General features: G+C 39.4%; 1 protein-coding gene across 1 annotated transcript in view; it reads right to left on the minus strand.

Moving 5' to 3' along the window:
- LOC110173106 (NALCN channel auxiliary factor 1) overlaps window positions 1-14982 on the minus strand; it is a 70163-nt gene extending 55181 nt beyond the window's left edge. The window contains exon 1 of the mRNA XM_020939081.1: window positions 14275-14982. Within this exon, the coding sequence (XP_020794740.1) occupies window positions 14275-14982 (708 nt within the window). The remainder of the gene's footprint in view (window positions 1-14274) is intronic.
- Window positions 14983-22726: the final 7744 nt, after the last annotated feature.

A 22726-nucleotide genomic window follows, 5' to 3' on the forward strand; every position in this document is an offset into this window, starting at 1 on the left:
CACTGTGCAGGAAATGAGCGCCATATTCCCCTATTAATCAATCACCATCATTTCCTATTCCACAGTTGTGCTTGCGGCATCTGTGCAGCTTGACTGGAAGCATCAATTCCGAACGGGGAGAGGTTATTAGTTCAAGACCCTAACCACACACGCACGGGGGAGTAGACCAGAAGGAACAATGAAGGGGCTGGTTCTCCAAGCCCCGAAAGTTATTAGGGGCTCAGAATGGGATCCTCTACCTCTTAATTTACATTAGAAGAGGACCCACGTGTAGCTTTTGCCCAGGACCCCCAAATTTCTGTTGATTGGCCTACACACAACCCACAGGTACAATGTATGCCTATTACTAGCCAATATGAGCTCAGGGGTATGGCCATGTTTAGAAAAAAGAAAATTCAAGCAAACATTATGACTTCTTGTTTATAATGATTATTAAAGAGGTGGACCATTGGAACAATTGTACAGAAGACCTTAAACTGTGTACCACTCCCTTCCCTTCCACAAAGAAGTTTAAATGCTATGACATACATACATGCTATGACAGAGGAATAAAGTGTAGGCCTAATAAGCTTGAGCTTCAGCCTACACCTTTTTGGTTAAGTATGACTGAAATAATTTCAGAATATACCAGTGACTGAAATAAACGAATAAGCAAAACTATACTATACTATACTATTCTAACTAAAACTATACTATAGCTTCTTCTGTTCTCATCTGAAAAACAACACCATATTTCACTCTTTCATTTTTGCGGTTTCGCTTTCTGGGCTTTACATCTTCCTCTTTTTTGACAGCTCCGCCTCCCCTCTCTTCTTGTCCGATACCTCAACCCTGCTTCAAATGGGAAATCAATAATCCGGTTAGTGAAAGTCGGGCTCATTGTCTTTTCATTGTTCTCATGAAAACTATTCCACCAAGAACATAATCTGACATTTTTTATCTATGGCTTCTAGTTCAAAAACATGAGTAATTATTTATTTATTGTTGAGCGAGGGGGTGTTTAATTTCTATGCAATTGCATTTACTGTTAAAACTAAACATATTTAGATCATCAAGTTACTTTTTTTTTTTTTTTTTTTTTTTTTTTTTTTTTTTTGGAAACAACATATTAACATGTTTTAGAAGTTTTACTTTCATTTTTGGCACCCCTCTCCCTTTTCTCTCCAAGCTAAGTCACTCCCCCTTCAGAGTGCTATCACAACAAAATCAGCATGCATCCCAGTAATGAAATTACTGCATGTCGCATCGGGTTTGTCAAGTTGTGTACAGATTTGTGTCCTGCTTTTTTACATTCATAGAGAATTTTTGTGTGGTCTGAGCATTGGACTCAATCTTACAGTTATGGAGGGTTCGAATTGAGCCTGGGAGAGATCGCTAAACTACTGAAACATGAAACAAACTACTAAAACCTTTTCAGGCATATTTTTGATGAGTTAACATTATAAATATATGGTAAAAAGATTTGCACAAAACCTCCTCTTTAAATTAAACAAAAAAACACCGAGACCTAGACCACACACACCAATAATAGCCCCTTCCCTTTAAAATAGATAAAATTAATAATGAAACCAGTTGGCAAAGTATATGTTGATGAACTGAAAAGACATCTGCGCACAAATGCTGCCATGCATAACACAGTTCGGCTAACTGGAGCAGAGAACGAATTGGGGAATAAAATGTAGGCTAAATAATTGAGAAAAGGGTATTATTTCTCACTTGTATGACTATGCGTTTGACTGACCTGACATGACTGCTGTTCTTTTTTTGGTTTGGTTTTGTTTTTTCTTTTTTCATCTGTGTGTAAAATCCATTAAACTTCATCTTTATCTGATCATAGATTTTTTAGAGTGAGCAAGATCATTTTAAAGGCACAATATAACATTCACATATTCACATACAATTACCTATTTAGTAAACATTTGAATAGAAAATAGATGCAAATCGCGATTATGGGTCAAAAAACTAAACCAAGACCAAAACCATTCAAAAATCAAAAGGGCATTAGCATTATTTCATTGTATTTAGTTTGTTGCCATAGGGATGTTGAATTTCTAAAAATGATGATTATGTTGATGCTGCATGTAACCACAAACACTTGCAGTCCATATCTTATGCAGACCAACTAAGTGGCACTACAAGTTGTGTAAAAATGATGTCACCATCCGTGCACAGCGCTGTCCTGAATGTCCTTTGCTGGCCATTCAAATTTGATTTCCTGTTATCTCGCCTAGGAAAGATTTGGCTGTCCAGACATCCACTCAATAAGTGTGCTGTAGCAACCTGGATGTACATGTGTTTCTGAGCTGATATCTTTGTCCTCTGTTCCAACAGACCCTTTCTTCTTTCAAGCTTGCATATCAAGTGCTCTCCGAAATTGTTATCATAGCAGTTACTTGTCACACAAATGCTGCCCCACTTTGTCACCTCTGCCTCATATCTGGCTCGGTTTAGGCCTAATCCTTCTTTGCAGTGGGGCCCTTAGCTGGATAAGCTTCTCTGTATGCTGCTTTATGATAATGTTTTACACCAAGAAAGAAAATTCCTTTCTTTGGACTGGTAACTTCAAAATAATAAAAATTCTGTGCCTTTTTTAAGTCATCATTTAGATTTGAGAAGAATCAGACAGGGGTTGTCAATGTCGTTGTACAACAACAACAACAACAATGGCTTGGTGCTTACAGCGCATGTCTACCAACCCAAAGGTCAGCTGTGCGAACCCTACTTGGACCAGTACATACTGTCACTGTGTCTGCAGGCAATACACTTCACCCATCTTGGCTAGTATCAATGTGATGTGTGCTACAGTAGTAGTTTAACATCGCAGAGTGTGGAATGAATGAATAAAGCCTTGCGATGTGCATGGAGTGTCTTGAAAGGCAGTAACGGTAAACAATAACATCATTTTCAAAAGACAAAGTCTGAATAACAAAGTGGTGTGTTTGGGAAAGTGTCTGCTATGAACTCAACTGGTGTAAATGACAAATATAAGTAAGTCTGTAAGTAAACAGATGGACTTTGTTTTAAAACTTTAAGATGAAGAAAAGTCTGCTTTATATCTACTTCACTCACCATTCTTTGTCACACCTTTGCACACGCACCAAAACTGCTTAACCAAATGCTCCTGTTAAGGCCTTCCTCATAATAAAATCCTTTTGTTCTTTTGCTGTGTTCTGTCAGTAGCCACCAAATACGTTAAACCAACCCCTTTTCCATTAACAGTCAAATACCTGTGCCAGACTTCAAGCGATACATGGATACATTCAGTGAAAACACTCCACCGGACCACCAAAGCATTGACATGCTTGTACCGGCAATAGGCTCTTCCTCGGCACTAAGGGTCGGTTGCTAGGTGCCGATGGAGTAATGATGTGAATAATCAGTCGCTCTGCTTTATAATGAAGGCGGTGAGGGCAAAACAAACTCATCTGCATGCTATCCAGTACCGGGTCTCCTCAAATGCAGTTTGGAAGTGCTTCCAACAGCGCGTCAGCCTCTTAAACATAATGACATATATATAAAGCATGTGTTAAAGTGATGTTGTGCAAACTGATAGTACCTGCATGGTTATTACACGACCCTGGAAACAGCAAAGAAACATGCAATATTTTCATCTCCATTCATGTAATTACGGTATGAGCCGAGAATGCACAGCAAGACATTTACTTCAAAGACCTGCCATGTTTCCACACTCAGCATCAAGAAAACCCACTGTGTGTTTTCTACATACATGTAATTAAACTCAGATATAGCCTTGCCTCCCCTTGTTTGGATTAACTGAAGGTCAAAAGCTAGCGTAATCTTTGTGCCAGTTTTAAGCTTGGATAAACAAGAATAATAGTGCAACCTTGGGCAAGTCTAAGATCTGAATTGAAAATGAAAGCAGAAAAGATTGACTGTTTTTGTCATTATATTTGCCTTTGATTTTCTTTACAATATAAAATAACCTTTAGAATGTTTTTTTGTTTAGTTTTGTTGTTGCTTTGTTCATCTTTCCTTCAAGGCACCACAAAATAAGATTTTTTTTGCATTTACTAGTATTGTTGTTGACAATAGGTGCATGAGGGTGTGACTTCTTGAGGCTGGTGTGCCATGTTTATTTTATAGTAGTAAAGAAGACAAAATCAAGACTGCGTACAATTATGCAAAAATAAAACTACATCCATTTCCTTTTTGATGCAAGGGGGCAATGAATGAGAAAGAGAGAAGCATCCAAACAAAAAGCACAACATCCCACCCCCCTCGGCCCTGCACTGAAGCATGCACTCAGCGCTCACTCATCCATTGACAGAAACCCCATAACCTGATTAAAATGCAAAGGATTAGAGGGGCCAGGTGCTCAGATGAATTGTTTGTGAGAAAATATAGTAAGAACGGGGGATGTACCAGTAGCTACACACAGCTCTGGGTGGTTCCCTCTTAATCAAAGCATTCATTTGTCATTGCCTTGCCCAGCCCATTGTAACGTGGCTGGCCTCTGCACAGGAGTCCATACAGTTACATTGTGTGCAGTACTGTGGATGTGGGCTGTGTTGTTCTGAAGCAGGACGTGGTGTGAGAGTCTGATGGTGAGTCAGTAATGTGAGAATGTCACATGAGTCTGAGAACTGGGCTAGTGATGCTCAGTCTTTGTCAGAGCGCCGCACTGCACTATGGCTAATGCTCCTGCAGGCTACGGTGTCCTTCATTATCACCCGTGCTGCAATATGCTCTTTACAGGGATAACCTACAACATGCTCATTTGCTAATCCGGTCCCCTAGACTGTACACAGAAGTGGACTAAGGGAGTGTGACGTCACCCATAGCGTTCAACTCCACTCAAATGAATCTTAAGATACTAGCAGTTATACAAGCGAATTTACAGCCAGGTCCATATTAGAAAAAGCTATTTATTTATGTACAAAATAGCAAAATAAAAACAGCAGTTGCAGAGAGAGGGGTGATTTTTTCCAATGTAAAGTCATAGAACTATAATAAAATCTGGAAGGTGAATCCAGTGGCATGCGCTGAATCGTTCATGGGCCGCCCAAAAAAATGTGCCGTCTGTAAAGTGCACGGTGTGGAGCGTTTGGACCAATCAAAGAGAGAGTTGCTAGAGCGGAGCTATAGAGGGGGGCTAGGCTAATGCTTACACAGCTAACTTTTAGGCGCCTTGAGGATTTAAATTGTTTTTTTTAATAAAAATTAAAATAATAAATAAATAAATAAATAATAAAAATAAAAAGTTTATGTTGTGAAAATAGAAAAGAATCCCTACAAAATCCGACCTTTGTGAAAGTTGTCAATGCCCTGTCAGCTGAATGTGGGCAGTATGAAATCCCAAATCTATGGGAGAATGGAGCGGCCACTACTCGGTCTCGAGCCAGGATAAAGGGGGAGTGCCTTATCCAGTTTTTATTACAGATCCATGTGTAAAGTTACTTGAAAACGAGCCGGTGGACCCGGAAGCACTCCCATGAACACTTCCTATTTGGAATTCAGCAGCTAGAGGGTTGGATATGTCCATTCATATATACAGTCTATATATGTGTAGTCCAAATCTAGCTCAAGATCTGGAAATGGACCTTAGCTCCCGGCCTGTTCCTGTTGGTGTCTCTCGTGTCCTCTCTCAGGAAAAAATAGACATTCTATTCCTTAATTGTACAAATATTGTATCATAATGTGGCTAAGGTAAATATAAGCTAAAAAGCTAAGTAAATATTTATTTTAAAAAATGTTATAGTTGCATAATTTACAGTTACATATGAAGTGAATAAATGTTTATGTTGTGCTGTTTTTCTTTAACCATTAAAGGACTCTGTAAAGGCAAGTATTCGTAAAAAACTTTGCCCATATTTTACCATGCATTTGGGAAACTAGACCTCTAAAGCAGTACAAATCCTAAATACACTGAATCCGTTTTTAATTATCCTTTCAGGCTGAAACTGCCATGGGATTCTGAACATAACATAACAGGAGCAATCTGCCAACACCTCCAGCTAATTTGGTGCAATCTTGTAATCATAAAATCTTTAAAATTGTACATTTAAAATCCTAATGTTGTTCAGACCTGTCGAAGCAAAGATTAGCATGATTTTAGCTGTTCTCGTGCTAGCTTGTAAGAACTTTTGTAGCTCTTTAGGAACACCATTAGGGCCTGTCTACAGGCTTTCACATTCAACATGCAAAATCAATTACGGTCTCATTTAGTATTTATGACCAGTGCACATACACATGGGAAGCAAAACATGCATTTTAAAATGTTCCAGCCCACATTCAAAGCCATATTAGTTGGGAGTCTAAAAATAAGGATGGCAATGAGCAAGGCAAGGCTGCCCACATGGAGGCAACGACAGCGAGTGTTTATGCCACAGCCGCATGCAATTTCTCTGGAATGACCCGCAGAATCAATAGGAGCCTGTCTCTCTGATACATCTATGTGACAAGAAGAAGTGAGGCTAATTTTAAAGCAATTTTCAGTCACTTTGCTTGATGTATACAAAAACAGACATGTCACTGAAAGCAGATGTATCGCTAAAGCTAAATCCCAAATGAAAATGTTTCCTTATGGGATTACTGTACCTCCACTCTTAAATGGTGTTCATTAGAGTGTAATTGAGGTAGGATATGGCTTTTATCAGTAGCCTAAAAGAGCCCTCGTAGAAAGCAAAGCTGCTCTATTTTGAAGTAGGAAGTAGTTGGCGCAATAAAATAATGCCATAAGCCTATTTGAGATAAATTCCACAAGAGGAACCAGCTGCAGCCCGAAGTGACACAATAATGCAAATATGACAGTTTCTAGGAGCATCATGCTAAACCAACATTATTAAATACTTATATAACTATTTTCAAGCAAAACAGTCACAACCCAGAGCTCTTGCACAGGTTGGACAGACACTAAGCATTCGTTGTGAAAGTGAAGAGTGAGTAAAGGAGTTCTAAAACATATACAAACATATTCTTGTATTGAGAAACCCCACTGCAATAGTTTCCAACAGAACTGAACAAAGCAAAATGAATGGTCCTTTATAACACAAAATGGATTCTTGTGAGCTTTAAGCCATTTTCTAATGGAGTGTACGGCTCAAAACATACCTGGAGTTGTGTTTCTTTCATTCACAAATGTTTGTGTAATTCTTTAGTATTAGTCAGTCTACATCTCCAAAGCTCAAAATGCTCTGTTTCACCTTGTGATATCATGAAGTTGTAGTTTTCAAGTTAACGGCTACTTTTACCTTTTGTTTACTAAAAAATAGGTAATTCTAGGGTTGAAATCATTCAAATTATTCTAGTGAAGGTGTATGAAGTTTAAAAACACAATGGAGTATTACCACCTGAGATCACAGAGTGTTGTCAGTTTGTAAGAAACATGCAGGGTTTAAGTGTGAATGAAACAAAACACAATTGCAGTATGTAAGAGGAAACAACATAGATTTAAAAAAAATTGTGTAATATGGGCCCTTTAAAGCATATATGTGACCTTACACTGATACAGCATTTAACATTGACAAAGGAGCAATGATAGGAGTAATTTGGTGTCATAAAGTACATGCCAAGTAGGAAACCATTAGTCGTTAAGGTTATTGATCTTGTTTACAAACCCTGAGAGAGTATCTGTCTTTAAACATCAGCATTAGTAATGTTTGCCCTGTGGCAATAGTTCCCATTTGTTCTTTTCTTAATCAATCAATCAATCAAACTTTATTTATAATGCACTTTTCATACAAAAAAAACAACAACAACAAAAAAACAACAAAACAAAACAAACAAAAAAATGAACGTCACAAATGCACACAAAGTGTCCAAGGGCAAAATGATAACCCATTTTGAAACACGATACAGAGAAATACAACAAAAATCTCCCAAACCTCCCCACTTTTACAAGAAAAATGTATACAATATTTAACATGTAAATATTGAGTCCCAAAATGCATTATTTCAGCTTTCATAATGAACGATAAGTCAGTATACAGTGATAATCATGACAGGCCTTCTCGGTGATCTTCTCCAGCACATTGACATGAATAGAACAATATGAGCAAAGAATTGAAATGCTCAGAAATTTCAATTCTTCATCGCATTCCATAAAACACTGAGGAATTAAAAACATTAGAATGAGTTTGGAGCTGCTCCAGTGATTTTGATTAATAGAAATACTGATCATCTGTTCCACTGTTGTAATTCCTCCATTTTCTTTCAACAATGCTAACCACTTATCAAAATTAAGGTTATTCAAGGTGCTGCAGACAGTTTGCAATGCATAAATTGTCATCAACACTGAGTTCTTTTTTAAATTTAGAACTGTCTTTTGTTAAGCATGGACAGTACCAAAATAAATAGCTGTGAATTGTTAATTACTGTTCAAAACAATAGCACAGCAATCAATAAGTACCTCTTCCCCTTAGCCTGTTCTCTCCATTTGCTCTGCCACCAAAAATCAAACATAACACATCACCCACTCATCAATTCATTCAGCGAGATCAGACAAAGACAAGAGTGACAGCTTTACAGTAATCTTATCATTACACCAAACGTATGAGACATGTGTTGCTATAGTAATATAATAATATAATGAAAAGTAATATGATGACAACAACATAGCTCAAATAAGCCAGCACTGAGGAAACAAAACAACTCAAAAAGTTTGCTTGTTTGTATACAGTATCACTGAATGTTAGAAGAAAACTTTTCATTGTCTCCATATATGAGGACAACATCTGTAACATGGGCCATAAACTCTGTTGTATCACTGAACCAAATGAGACTAAAATGGAAAACAGCTACAATCATCCATTGAGCATAGATTCATAACATAGAGGCCTGTGATGATGAATATTGATTGATGATATACCGCTGAGGTAAATTTTGATGATAAACGATTGGTATTGAAACAAATTTATGGCACTGACAAAATAACCTTTAAGTAGGATTATCCCCAAAAACCTATGTTTAATGTGGTTCAAAACACAAACTTTAATAAATAAACAGCTAAATTAAACACTAGTATTTAATTTGTATCTAGTTTGAGTCAAAGAAGTGACTTATTTAACTCTCTACACCTCAAATCTCATCGCTGTACAAGGTACAAAGTACTACGATAAATATTGGCCCTCAAAAATTATTGTTCCATATATTGAACAATAACTTGATACACTATTTATAGTGACAGGCTTATGTATAGTCCTTATTTCTGTACAGTGAAAGCCATACATACATAAAGAAGATGAAATACAAATAGAGTTTTTAATTCTTAAAAAAAACAGTTGTGTGTCTCTTGGAGCCTATTACTAAAGAGAAAACAGCATGGTCCTATTGTTGTGGTGCGTTTCCAGGGACAGCGCCCGGCTGGTGTACGTTGGTTGTTGGAACACACACATTGGCTTATCTCTGGACTGGATAGAGACAAACACAGGCTGCTCATGTGAAGGGGGGTTTCCCTGGCTGTATTTGAGCTGGCCACAGAAGCAACACAGAGCCCTAATTGAATTTCAAGCAGAGAGCAGCAAGATGTCCAGAGAAGAGGGGTCTGTCAGTGATGATAATGGAACAATCTGGACGTCAGGTGTCAAAGCGGAAATTATTTATGTTATGTTTGAACAGGTTTACTGCAGTCAGACACAGAATGGATACAACAGCAGGAGATTGTACAAAAAACTCTTCAGTTCTGTCTGGTTTTGCTTACATTACATTTACAGTAATGTATTAAATATTATACTACTAGTACACTGACAGTAATGGTCTGCACAAACACTCGAGATCATCACAATCGGACAAGCCTAATCTCGCACTAGTAAAGATTTATAGTCAAACCTAAAGTGGGAACCATCTATTTTAAGTGGCCTTTTAACTGTCAAAATGCAGATGCTTTGTATATTGCTGTAATCATTGGGCCTATCCACATGAAACAGACACTGTGCACTCTGTCAGCATATTTAAAACAAAAGGTAAATTATTTTCTCATAATAACTTCAGAAAGTGGTGCCATTATTCAACACATGATTGTTGTGAGTTAAACTTTAAAACCTAAGATTAATATGGCAATCTGCGAGAAATAATGAGAGGGTTCAACATTTGAGGAACGCAGATGATTTTTTTTTTTTTTTTTTCAATCACAGTGAGTCTCCCATAGAGTTATATAGAAGCATTTTCCCTCCACTAATGGCATCAACAAATCCTAACCCTAACCCTAACCCTCTACAATGTGAACCTATTAGAAGTGTTGTAGCGTCCACAAAATAATGTTAAGTTACTTCATTTTCTGGTATTTATCTTCCTTATCTTAAAACAAAACCAAAAACAAGCTCTTGCTATTTGTGCTTCAACTGTAACTTCCAGAGTAATAATGAAATGAAATAATGAAATGAGATAATAATGGAACAAATGATCCAAGCCAAACATAATGTACAGTATTAAACCTGTATTAGTCTATACTGTCAGAGGCCCCTCACACCAGCATGAATGGGGGCATCTATCTGTTGATTCTTCAGCTCTAGTGCAAATATTGGTCAGCCTAATCTAATCAGTGCTGGTTTATATGATCCTTCCATGCTTCGTTAACTCAGACTTGCTGTTAAGTCTCAGACATAATGTTGCTTTTAATCTCACTTCCATATACTGTATGTCACATAATTACACAGATGTTGACAGAAAAGACAGAAAGGTTGGCTGGTGAGTCAAGCTACTGCGTTGCAATATGCAGCCATACTATATTGAACTCCATAAGAATGGCATGATTAGTTTGGGCACATGACTGTTAAAGATCCTATATAATGCAAATGTATTCTTGTGAGCTGTAAGTTAAGTTACAATATTGTTACCTCCTCAAAAAAATATAAACAGAGTTATGTTTTGTTTGAGTAATCCTTTATTATTATTCTGTCTTCATTTCCAAAGCTCAAAATGCTCTGTTCCACCTTGTGATGTCATGAAGTGGTAGTTTTCATGTTAACAGCTACCTTTTACCTTTTGTTCAGTAGAGATTGGCAATTCCAGGACTGAACTCATCCAAATGATTCTAGTGGAGGTCTATGAAATTACAAAAAACACAGTGGAGCACTTCCCCTATTACCACATCACATCACAAGTTAAAGTGTTTTCCGTATTAGAGGAGAACTCAGCCTAAATATGCAGGGTTTATATGATAAACATGTGTGAAGGAAACAAAACATAATTCCAGGTATGTTTGTGATGAAGAAACAACATAACATAGGTAAGAAAATAGCGCAATATAGGCCCTTAAAAGGATTTATAGACTTGTGTAAATTAAATAAAATAAAATAAAGTTTGAGGTTTAACTAAGAAGAAATAAACTAGAACTACACATATACACCCAAGCAGCCAGGGTTATGCTGAAATCGGTCCAAAGGACTAAAACAAGGACAGATCCAAAACCAAACAACTGGTTTACCACCATTTTCAACCAGAACATTGGCACTTGCAATCTACTGTATTGCACAGCCCTATAGTCTTGGAGGAGAAAGGATGATTGAATAAACTAAGGAGCAAAAGAAGAAGCTCTCAGTGGACAAGTCAGTAATTGAAAGGGAAAAAACAGACCATAACCTAGATCGGTATCTATCAGACCAGCTGGAAAAGCGAAGCGCACACCCACGCCTTTTCAAGACTCCTGAAGGGAAGTATGGGGAGGTGGAGGGAGGTGACAGCCAATACAAGACACAGATAGACCCAGATGGAGGAGAAAACAGGAGAAGACAGAGGCGAGGACAGAGGAGAAGAGGAGGCAAAGAGGAAGTGAAATACCAGGCAGTGGACAGTGACAAATCGGGGCAGCAAGCACATGATCAACATGTTGGAAGCCAGGAGCCCTAGAGACACAGCCACCAGAGAAGCAGGGAATTATGGGAGTGTAAATTGAATTACACCGGAAGGGACAGTCAGGTCTGGACCTGCTGGAAACACTGCACATGGGGCTTGGTGTGCTGTGAGTGTGACAGGAAGACAACTAGCAGGATTTAAATATGAATCATATTTTTATATATTGTATTATTAGGCCTTTGTGGGCCTTACTTTGTGTTTTGTATTATGACCAAATTAAAATTATTGACTATTGAAATTACATAACAAATTCATTCAGCTATAACCAAAAGGCCAATACAAAGGCATTTAAATATAAGTGGCTTTCTGGTCAAATAAAATGCTATCATCAAAACATACAATAGGGCTGTATTTATGTGATTGTGTAGTGTATTATGGACAAGTGCTATTAAATTATTGTGCTCAAGAGACATAAAAAGAAAAAACAAGCTTCGAACCACATATTCATTCTACAATACAATGTGATACTTGTTTGTATTGTATATACTTATACAGTTTATACTCTAAGTCTGTTCCTTGTTACGGACAGAAAAACAAATCACAGGAGTCCCTACCATACATCCATACTATGACTCACTGTTTTTATCTTTCCTGTATTATTTGTTTATTGCTCTTTTGACTGTTTTAATATTTGTTCTGTAAAGCATCTATGAATATCTGAAACTGAACTATCCAAATCTATCTAAACTGCTTCTTAATTAATAATATGAAATGAAATGAATACATAAAAATGTTGCATTACTCAAAAATAAATTACCTTGATAACCCAGATCACTGTAGTATACTGTAGTTATAAAGCAATATTCCAAAATCTTTCTGACAAAATAATAAAATTATCGCTAATACGTATCAGAGAAAGGAGTAATAATTATCATTTCAAAATGTCTCATTTCTTTTTATTGTCCAGCTGAGAGCTTTCTTAAGGGACAGTGGTTTGATGATGTAGGCTCAGGGTACTGTGTCTCCGCAAAGGTCATTCCAACATTCAAGCAGATTAGCAATTCAGATTTGGCTAAAGGGGGCTAAGAGGCTGTGATGGCCTTGCTTGTCTTATTACATTAGCCTAGAGTGGAAGTCTGCTATCATTGAGAGCTAAGGAAATCAACATTTACTTACAATTCATGCTCATGGCAAGCATCTCACAAATAAGCAACAGTCACAACATATCTGACCTTGCTCAACATCAACTGCAAGAAACAAAAACACCAAAAGGGCTTTTTCCGACCTGTCCACTGTGTCCATTAGCATGCTTTTGGGGCTATTGTTATGCTACAAGGCACATTCTGTTCATCTGCTAATCCCAACCACAGTTCCTCCTCTCTACTAAACCACTGTGTCAAAAAACCACAACCTCACCCTTAAAGATTTTACAACCAAAGTTCACCACGGTGGCTGCCTAGAAAAGCAGTCAATTGCACTGTGTATTTTCAGCACCATGGACAGCTACACACAAGCAATCGGACCACTGCCACAGTCCACTGCACAACAAATAACACATACATGTATAATGCATCAGGACGCAGAGTGCAAAGTGGTGTTATGATGTTGGAAAATAGCTGTTTACAAATGCATACCTCATTTTGATGTCAGGATTTTACTTACATGCAATTTCCTTTATGTGTCAGCCATTGAAATGTTCCATTATTTCAAGCTTATATGGTTATAGTCTGGATTTATTGTTAGAAGAGTCACTAGACCACTGTGTTTCTTGCCACAACAAGCAAGCTGGGGACAATACAAAAGCCTAAATTAGTAGCATGAATCACCAGTGTGTTGTAACTAAATAGAGTACTCAGCAATTGTCTAATAGTGTCACTGAGGGGGAGCTGCTCCTCTCTCTCCAAATGCCAAATGTCAGCTCTACACTCACAAAGCAGTAAAGGAAGATTAGCTTTAGAAAACACGGAGAGGGGGATGGGATGGTCCAGTGGTGTGGCTTTCATTTAAATATTGGCAGAGGCATGACCCCTTTAGCTGTTAGAACAGAAGATGGAAAAGCAAGTTGTCTGTATTCTGGATGGTTGAGCTTGATCCATGATTTGCTTGTTACATCACACTGTTCATCCATTCACATCAGACTGTTGCTCTAGACTGCATTCAGTGAAATAAACATTGGTCAATCTATTTTAGCAATCACTGCCCTTTGTGGCATTGACAAGCTAAGATCTGCTGTCAGCAACACAACATTCAAATGATCAACAAAGAAATTACTTTTATGGCACACCCCTTCATGCTTATGGATACTTTTACACGTACTCTGTAGCTGTATGACTGTATGATTTGTCGGTTTATTTTACAGTGGGGCTGCAAAGTCAAAGAATGCAGTGGGTTAGAGTCTGGTAAATAAATACTATCAAGCTGACAGATGTGCCTACGGTTGCCATAACAACCTTGTGCGCATCCATGCCAGGGCACCCAGTGCTCACGTGTGTGCGTGTAGGTGACCTCCAGAGTTAGTCCTACCTTGCATTCCTCCATGCAGGTCCTGACGGAGTACACATCCGTCTCGTATTTTGTGATGAGGGTCTCAAACTCTTTATAGTTGTCCTCTGCCTGCTGGTCCAGCAGCTGGAAAGCCTCCACACACTCAGCGCATCCCTGCTCGTCCAGGCTCGTGCAATTTGTATTGTTCACACTCGTAAACCCGTTAAACAAATCCAAAAGTGAGTAGGAATTACAAAAAGAAAGGTACAAATCGCTCAGATTTACGTAGGCAAACTGTGTTCCGTTGTCCCCTGTGTTGGAGAGGCCCCGGCACACGGTCTTGGCGTCCGTGAAAGTATAGCAGTCTTTGGACACACTGTCCGGGCGACAGGTGTCCATCCGCCGCAGAGGTTTGGTAGAATTCTCTAGAAAAATAGTGTTTGTGGGCTCTCCGGCGAGTCGGTAGGGGTGGGGTGTCATTTTAGGGTAAAGTAGGGAGTATTCGCCCATGTCCGTGACTGCAAGCCCCTCGTCCCAACGCTTGTCCCGGGTCCGCGTTAATTTGGCCTCCGCGCAGAACCACAAGTGATCAGAGAGCAGGACGGTGATGAAGAGTAGAGAGGCCAGCGACAGGCGCCATCTCTGGGCCCGCTCCGATTCGGTGAATGGCTTTTCGTTCTCTCGGGGTGCGAACCAGTATTTTAAGCCTTCATCATGCTGCCGACGCATCCAAGCACCCCTGGTCATATTTTAGGAAAGCGCTGCCCTGGCCGACTCCACCGCGGGGGCTGCTCTGCCACAATACTCATTGACTTTGGGGGAGGTGGACTCCACTCGCTTCTCCTCCTGTAAACGGTCCAATTAACGCGCCCGCACAGATTAAGCTTCGCGCTGTCGCATCCCGGTTCTCCATGGCTCTCCGAGGGGAAACGGTGTCCTCTTTGACCGCATGCCCCCTCGTTCCTCCCGAGATCCGCTGTCCTGTGTGGTCGGGGTAGACCAGCTGTTGCGGTGCTGCTGATGCTGCGCCGTTTGTGTTGCAGATTGACTTAAAGGAAAGCGACGAGCCACTGTGAAGCACGCAGCCTGGTGTCTCTGTCCCGTCGCTGGGGGGAAAGCTTCGAATCAGTTCTCCTGGTGGCCATTGTCATCTAGGACCGCGGTTAAGTTGCCGCCATGTTCGTCTTGAAACACTTTTTCGGAGAGCTGAGTCTGTTTGCGTCATCTCCATCGCTGCGATAGCTCCATCGTTGCGCAGTGGCAGAGCAGCTTATTACCTATAGCCTATGCACGCAGGCACACACATACACAGACACACACACAGCAGGCACACCGGGGGGAGAGAGAGAGAGCCCGGACACAGAGGTGCACAACGCTGTTTTGACTGTGTTCTGGCGAAGCACGAGTACACACGGGGTTTGAGAGACAATTCTAGCGACATCTTTCTTTTGGTGCAGGATAAACTTCATTCACAAGAAAACCGCAGCTCACATGGTTTTACCTGAACCATGCACTAGACCAGAGCACACATAGGGAGAAGTTTTTCCTTCACGTTTCAATGTGTGGACTCAACAGATGCGATCATACCTGTTTAAGGAACGATATTTATTTCGTTTAATGTTCTGTGGAAACTAGCCTAGTAACAAAAGTGTCGTCCATTTAGTAAAGTGTCGAGGTAACTGATATTGATAATAATGTACTTTTCATACATGTTGGGCAAAGATGATTGGCACATCCCATGTAGTAGTCTAAAACAAATAAATAAATCGGTTTAACAGGCGCATCTTGAAATCATACGGTACAACAACACAGCGCCACAGTGGGGTGAGAGGGAAAAATACAGTCTATTATTAGTGAAAACATGAACTTATAGTTAGTGATAGGAAGAATACTTCTGAAACTGGCTATAAAGAAATGTATTTTGTAACATATTTCGATACCTGGTCCAATCAGAGTACTGTATTCTGAATACTTAGAATACTTTTACACCAAGTTGCATTATATTATAGTGTAAAATCATGGCATGTAATTACAAACAACTTTGTATTTGTTGCTCTGTACTTTATTAATTAACTTATGTTTAATTAGAAACAAAAAAGACTCATCCAAGATGCAAGAGCTGTGTTTTCTTAGTTTCTAACAAATACTGTGCAATCAAAGTCAAAATTACACGATGTTGTACTGCCATATTTCATTTGATTTTAGGAAAGTAACTATATGAATACCACCAAATAAAAAAGTAACTGCACCAGAATACAGTTACTCCAAATTAGTATTCAGAATATGTATTTTTGGTACAAGTATTCAGTTACTTCCCAACACTGCTTATAATCAGATCAATCCTTATACAGACTATACTACAAGTGCAGCATTTTTTACAGTAATTTTCATTTTGCTTTATGCCGGTGAAATGTATCATAAACAGACTATGTATTCTGTCCAGCAGGTATGAGATTAGTAAAAGCCTCTCAACAATATATCAGAAAACAACAGGTTGCTTCCACATGTAATATTTCATTGCTTCATGGTGGAGGCCAGATTACTGTCAGCACCTCAGCGCTCGCCAATCAACAACATAAGGCGAGTGTGTGTGTCCCAGCGGTGAGTTCCAGCACTGTCCTACCTGTGAGTGTGTGAGATGAATACCGATTGGTGGACCCTGGATCTGGTGCCATCTTGGTAACAGTAATGGATTGCCAGACGCGAGTCATTCACAATGCATGCTGGGTAAGGTGCTGTTCTTGTAGTTGCTGCGGAAACATCTGCAACAGTAGAAGAGTATTGTGTCATTATAGTATCAGGAGTGAAGACAGTGATGGTGGGTCTGATACTTGGGCATTTGTCTTTACCAATGAAGTTGTTTAGATCTATTTTAGCATCAGTGTCCCAAATGTGCAGGCCGACTGGTGTTGTTTATTTTTAGCTCTCCACAGTCTATTTTTTCACCGTAAAAGACATGTCTACAAATAAGCATGCCCAGGGTCTATTACATTGTCTTTGATTATTGAAGGTGTTTCATTTTTACACAGTTCATCTCAAAATTATGAGTCATAAAGTTAACAGGCAATTTATTAAATAAATACCTAATGGCAGGAAAGTGTTCTATATTTGGAAGTGCAAGATAGAGGTTACATCATTTGTCTGTGTGTCTCAGGGGTCTTCAACTTGTAGCTTGGGAGCTACTCGTAAACTCTCCACCCCCTTCCAAGTAGCTAGGCAAGGGATTTCTGAATTACATGTATTATGTTGAATAACTTCAAGATTTGATTCACTGTAAATGGATAATTTTGATGCCTAACTTTGTGCACTAATAAATGAATAATGGTTTATGTTTTATAGGCATAACTGTACCCCATCTAAGGCTGTGGCTCTTATATTTGCTAAATTTCTTGTGACCGCATTTTAGTTTTGTAAAAGTAGCTCACCGGAGGAAATAGGTTGGAGACCCCTGGTGTATCTATTTGCCAAGCTGTGATGATTTAGCTTTTACACTGCCAACAGCAGTTTTAAGATAAAGAATAACTGATAATGGGGAAAAGTAAAGTAATACCTTTATGCTGAGGAATATACTGTACATCACTAAAATAAACATGTATTGTTCTACAATAGATCAGCAGTATCACTGCATCGGTATGGGCTGTCAAGACATGAAAACTCAACAATGTGGTATTTGCAAAGAAGATTTATCTACACAGACATTTTGTCCACCAAAATTACTGTTAAGGTAAATATATGTTATATATACCTTAAATTCACTGGTTTCCTTTTTGGTTTTTGACCACATACATGTGGGGTCTGAATGAGCCCATGGTGCCTTATCCAAATGAATATAGAAACTGCTGCATTACACATGATTTACTGTAGATTCTTTCAGTAAATATTCTACATATGGTTGGTATCACTGCTGCTCTGCCTCCTATATAAATATTCAGTAGCGCTGCAAAGACTACAATACAAAATTAGCTTGATTGACTTCGACCATCCCAGAATATAAACTGTGACCCTGTATGATATGAATCTTCCTTAAAGGTGCCTGGTATTTCGTGACATTTGGTCACCATGGTAGAATCCAGCTACATCTCAGGTCTCCCAACACGAAAAACTAAAAAGTATGTTTTTACTTGGGCAAGTTCCAGGGATGAGTTTGATAGTTCGTAATTAGTTATTTAAGACAGGAAGGTTATGTTTTTGCCTGCTTTAATAGCTTGTTAGCAGGAAAATAGTCAGGGGTAGATTTTAATGGCATTTTCAGGAAAGGTGAGAGAAAACTCTGGTTAATAACATTGTTTTATAGGCGACTTTTAAGCACTTCTAGGTCAACTGTTACATGAAGCAGCGTGCTCAGGTAAACCATTGTTATGATTGAGTGCCATTTCACCAAACAGCGTTGTACCATCTTATTTTGACAGCATAAATTAGCCAAAAATAAAAACCTGCCCCGAGATGACACTTAATAATCTCTAAACAGAGCTCACTGCTGCACCATTAGCTGTTATTATGTGAAGTAATTATGCAGCAAATGGGATTAAATATGCACATTCTCCAGTAATGTCCTGAAAGCATTCTTGCGAAATTGCAATGGCTGGTTTTTGAAGTCGAACCAATGCAAATGAATAGTAGTGTCTAATTGGTCACGAGAATCCAGGATCATTATGAGAATAATGGAGTTGCTATTGTGCTCTTGTACCACAGCGTCAAGCACCACCTCAGCTCCGCCTTAAGGGTTTATACTCCAGATCGATTGGTCCGACCCACTCCCATTTCAGGAATCCCTTGGCTCCTTATCAAACCGGCTCGCTATCCCAAGGACACTGCCCGTTCCTATAACCGTGATTCCAGATGCCCGACCTGTATATTCCTGTTGTGCAATTTGTGTGTGTGTGTGGTGAAGCAGCCTCAAGCTTCAAAGGAAATAGCCTGTCAGGGAAGGCAGCTCTGGCTAGAAAACACACAGAATACAAATGCATACAAGGATTGGCAAAATACACAATAGAAATAAATCTTGTTCCAATGTAATTAGTAAGGTGAGATGACAGGGTTGGTGCAGCCTGGAAATATTTGCTATGTTAAAGACAGTTGAATTGTGCTAATGCTGTGCGTCTTGCTCCAATGTTACATCACTGACGGCTTCAGAGGGTCTTCTCTTACATGCACAATAATTGTCAGGGAAAGGGGGGGAGCACAGGCGGCAAATAATAATAGGCTTTCCCTCCTTCAGATCAGTTGAAACCGATAAAAAGAAACAGGGATTAATGAGAAATACCTAGAAGACTGCAAATAATTTGGCACAGAGAGAGACAGCCAAGATGGAGCCACAGGCTGTATCTGTACTGGCTTATTTGGTCTTGTTTGGTAAGACAAGTTCATCTATTGAATTTAAAGGTGCACTGTGTAGCATTTCTGGCTGGAGACTGCTGCCTAGAGTGGCCTCTGATGTCGGAGCCCTGAAAACATAAAACTGAAACCAATTTACTTAAAAAAGAAACTAAGAAAGAAAGTTAATTTAAAGGGCCCATATTACACAATTTTCTGATCTATGTTACAATGTTGTTTCCTCATCAGAAATATACCTGGAGTGGTGTTTTGTTTCATTTACACATGTTTAATACACAAACCCTGCATATTTAGGCTGAGTTCTTCTCTCAGACAGAAAACACTCCACCTTGTGATGTCATGTGGTACTACAAGAAGTGCTCCATTGTGTTTTTAAACTCCAGTGTTTCCCATGCATAGACCAATCTGTGGCGCAGCACTACATAATGAAAACTGAGCACCGCTGCACAATGCTACTTGGTCTGTGGGAAACACTGAACTCCATACACCTACACTAGAATCATTTGTATAATTTCAGCACTGGAATTGCCAATCTCTACAGTAATTACAGTAGGGTAGCTATTAACTTCAAAACTACAACTTCATGATATCACAAGGTGGAACAGGGCATTTTGATCTTTGGAGATATACACAGACATAAAACTAAACACAGCTCCAGGTAGGTTTTTAATGAGTTAATAACATTCTAACATGGCTCAGGCAATTTTGTGTAATATAGGACCTTTAAACTTGCACTCAAGATTTTATATAAAAAAATACCTAGTACATATAATTACATTAAAGTCATAGATTCCTATTTCTTTTACTCTTCATATCAAGTACAGTACTTTGTTGCTCTGGGCAAGCAATGGCATTAAACTTGAACCAGCTTGTTTGAACAATATGGATGTGTTTTGAGAATTTGTAGCATTGCCAGCATTTCTGCCATTGCATCACAACCAAGCAGTAGTAAACCAGCAGCTCCTTTGCCTTTTGCCTGCAGGCCAAACTACTCGAGAGAAACCACAATGGTAACATAACAGGTAAATTATATATTTCCACATCCACATACAAACAGAAAAACTGGTCTCTCTATACAGCTGAGCATTCACAACAGCCCATGAGTGACTTCTGATTAATTTATCTGTTAACAGTCGGGAGTGTGAATGTGTCAGTTTGATTGGCAGTGGTGGACCTTGTTGCATAGCTGTTTATTGAACCATGCTAGACAAATTTATGCTTTTTTGTACATTTTTGCATAACATATCTATTAGCAAGAGAAGTCTGGCAGACCGTAATTAAGACATCAAGCTGGAGGAAGCAAATATAAAATTGTGGAAAATACCTTGATATTAGAGATGCTGGTGTGTCTTCCCAAGTCAGTGGGTTCACTTCAGATGCAATGGCTGTCTCGCACTGACAAAAGAGAAACATTCATCTATTAGTATCATAGTCCAGTAATGGTTGTTGAGCCATGTCCAAAGTGAATGAAAGGAACAATATGTTTCTTTTATCATCAATGTGATGCGAACATGTATGGACTCCTCTGTGAATCTTTGAGCTTCTATATTAAACCATTAAAACCATACCAGGTGTTCGTTTCATTTACAAATTCAACACACAAACCCTGCATAAATGTTTTTAACTCTATACACATTCACTAGAATCATTTGGATAATTACCACCCTGGAATTTCCAATCTCTACTGAACTAAAGGTAAAAGGAGCTGTTAACTTGAAAACAACATGACATCAGAAGGTGGAACAAAGGATTTTGAGCTTTGTAGATGTAGACAGACTAATAATAAAGGGTTACTCAAACGTGTAAAGAAACAAAACACAGCTTGAGGTATGCTTTTCATGAGGTAACAACATTCTAACATGGCTTAAAGCTCACAAGAGTTAATTTTGTGTAATATAGGACCTTTAAGTTAAATTACAACAACAAATTTGATATTGGATTAGTTCTATGTCACATGTTGGTTTGACCCTAAGCTCCCGGTGGTCTCTGGAAGAGCCGATGGGCACATTCTGTCCAGATGGAGAAGCATGCCTGCGTACATCAGCATGAGTTGTCGTGCAAACAGCAGAAGGCAGGCTTTACAGGAACTCCGGGGCTGAGAGCGAGGCGCACACTCCAGCCGAGATCTGTGCACCCGCCCCAGGGCTCGTGTCACCAAACAGCCCTGTGTGAACTACACTCTGCCCTGGAGTGGACAGGGAGCAATGAGACACCAGACTACAAACGCAAATCCTCACTCCCATTCAAATAAGGACGATGTGTTAAAAATGTGAACACGGAGACACATGTGGAAGCAAAATCAGCAGAATCCAATACACTGTACCTAAATTCCAAATCCTGGCATGTTGCATAAAAGTCTAAGTTGTTTACACAAACAACTGCATAGTTCTAACAACTTCTTTTATTTACTGAATGAGTCTGTGTTCTGTACAAATATGGAAAACTGAACTGAACACTTAAATTTCCCTGCTTGTATGAACTATTTACTAATGCTAAACATAAAGGCTCAGTGTGTAAGCAGAAAATGAGCCTGGCAGTTCTAAATGCATTTGGCTTCTGCTAATCTGCTGTCAGAGAAAAGCACCTCCAGATGAAAGGGATACGTCTACCCTGGATCTAACAGTAGTCTGGAAAAAAAGCATGCACCCTTTGAAGGAGTGGGATTGAAGTCAAATGGTGGCTATCATAGTGCCCGCGCTACAGTCACCTCTCAGCTGTAGGAGGTGTTTAGTGCAGTGGAGGAACAGAGCAGACGCAGATTGTGCTGGGGATGGCTGTGGAGCAGGGCCAGTCCCACCTCTCTGTGCACAGGCGGAGTGTTACTGTGATGAGTCTGCCTGCCACTGTTTCCACATAGCTCACGGGGCTATAGTCACAGCACATCCGCTTTCTCCAACCTCATTCTCACTCATATCATCGCTGTCTGGTTGCATGGTTGGGGAAGCAATGAGTGTTAGGAGAGCTTTCATCAGAAAAAAGTGCCTTAAAAGTGCTATGCCTTCAGTTTGCTTTATGTTGAACCCCAGCCAATTCACTCATGTTTTGTAACTGCTGTCCTGAATGCAGAGCTGTCTGTATGACATAGGCCCATGCTTCCTGTGCCTCATCACTGAGCGGCCGACCTCAGATGACTTTGCAGACACGATCTGCAGTCTGG

This window comes from Boleophthalmus pectinirostris, unplaced genomic scaffold, assembly GCF_026225935.1.
Source record: "Boleophthalmus pectinirostris isolate CB_2022bp ecotype Guang Dong unplaced genomic scaffold, ASM2622593v1 HiC_scaffold_1, whole genome shotgun sequence".
Lineage (NCBI taxonomy): Eukaryota > Metazoa > Chordata > Actinopteri > Gobiiformes > Gobiidae > Boleophthalmus > Boleophthalmus pectinirostris.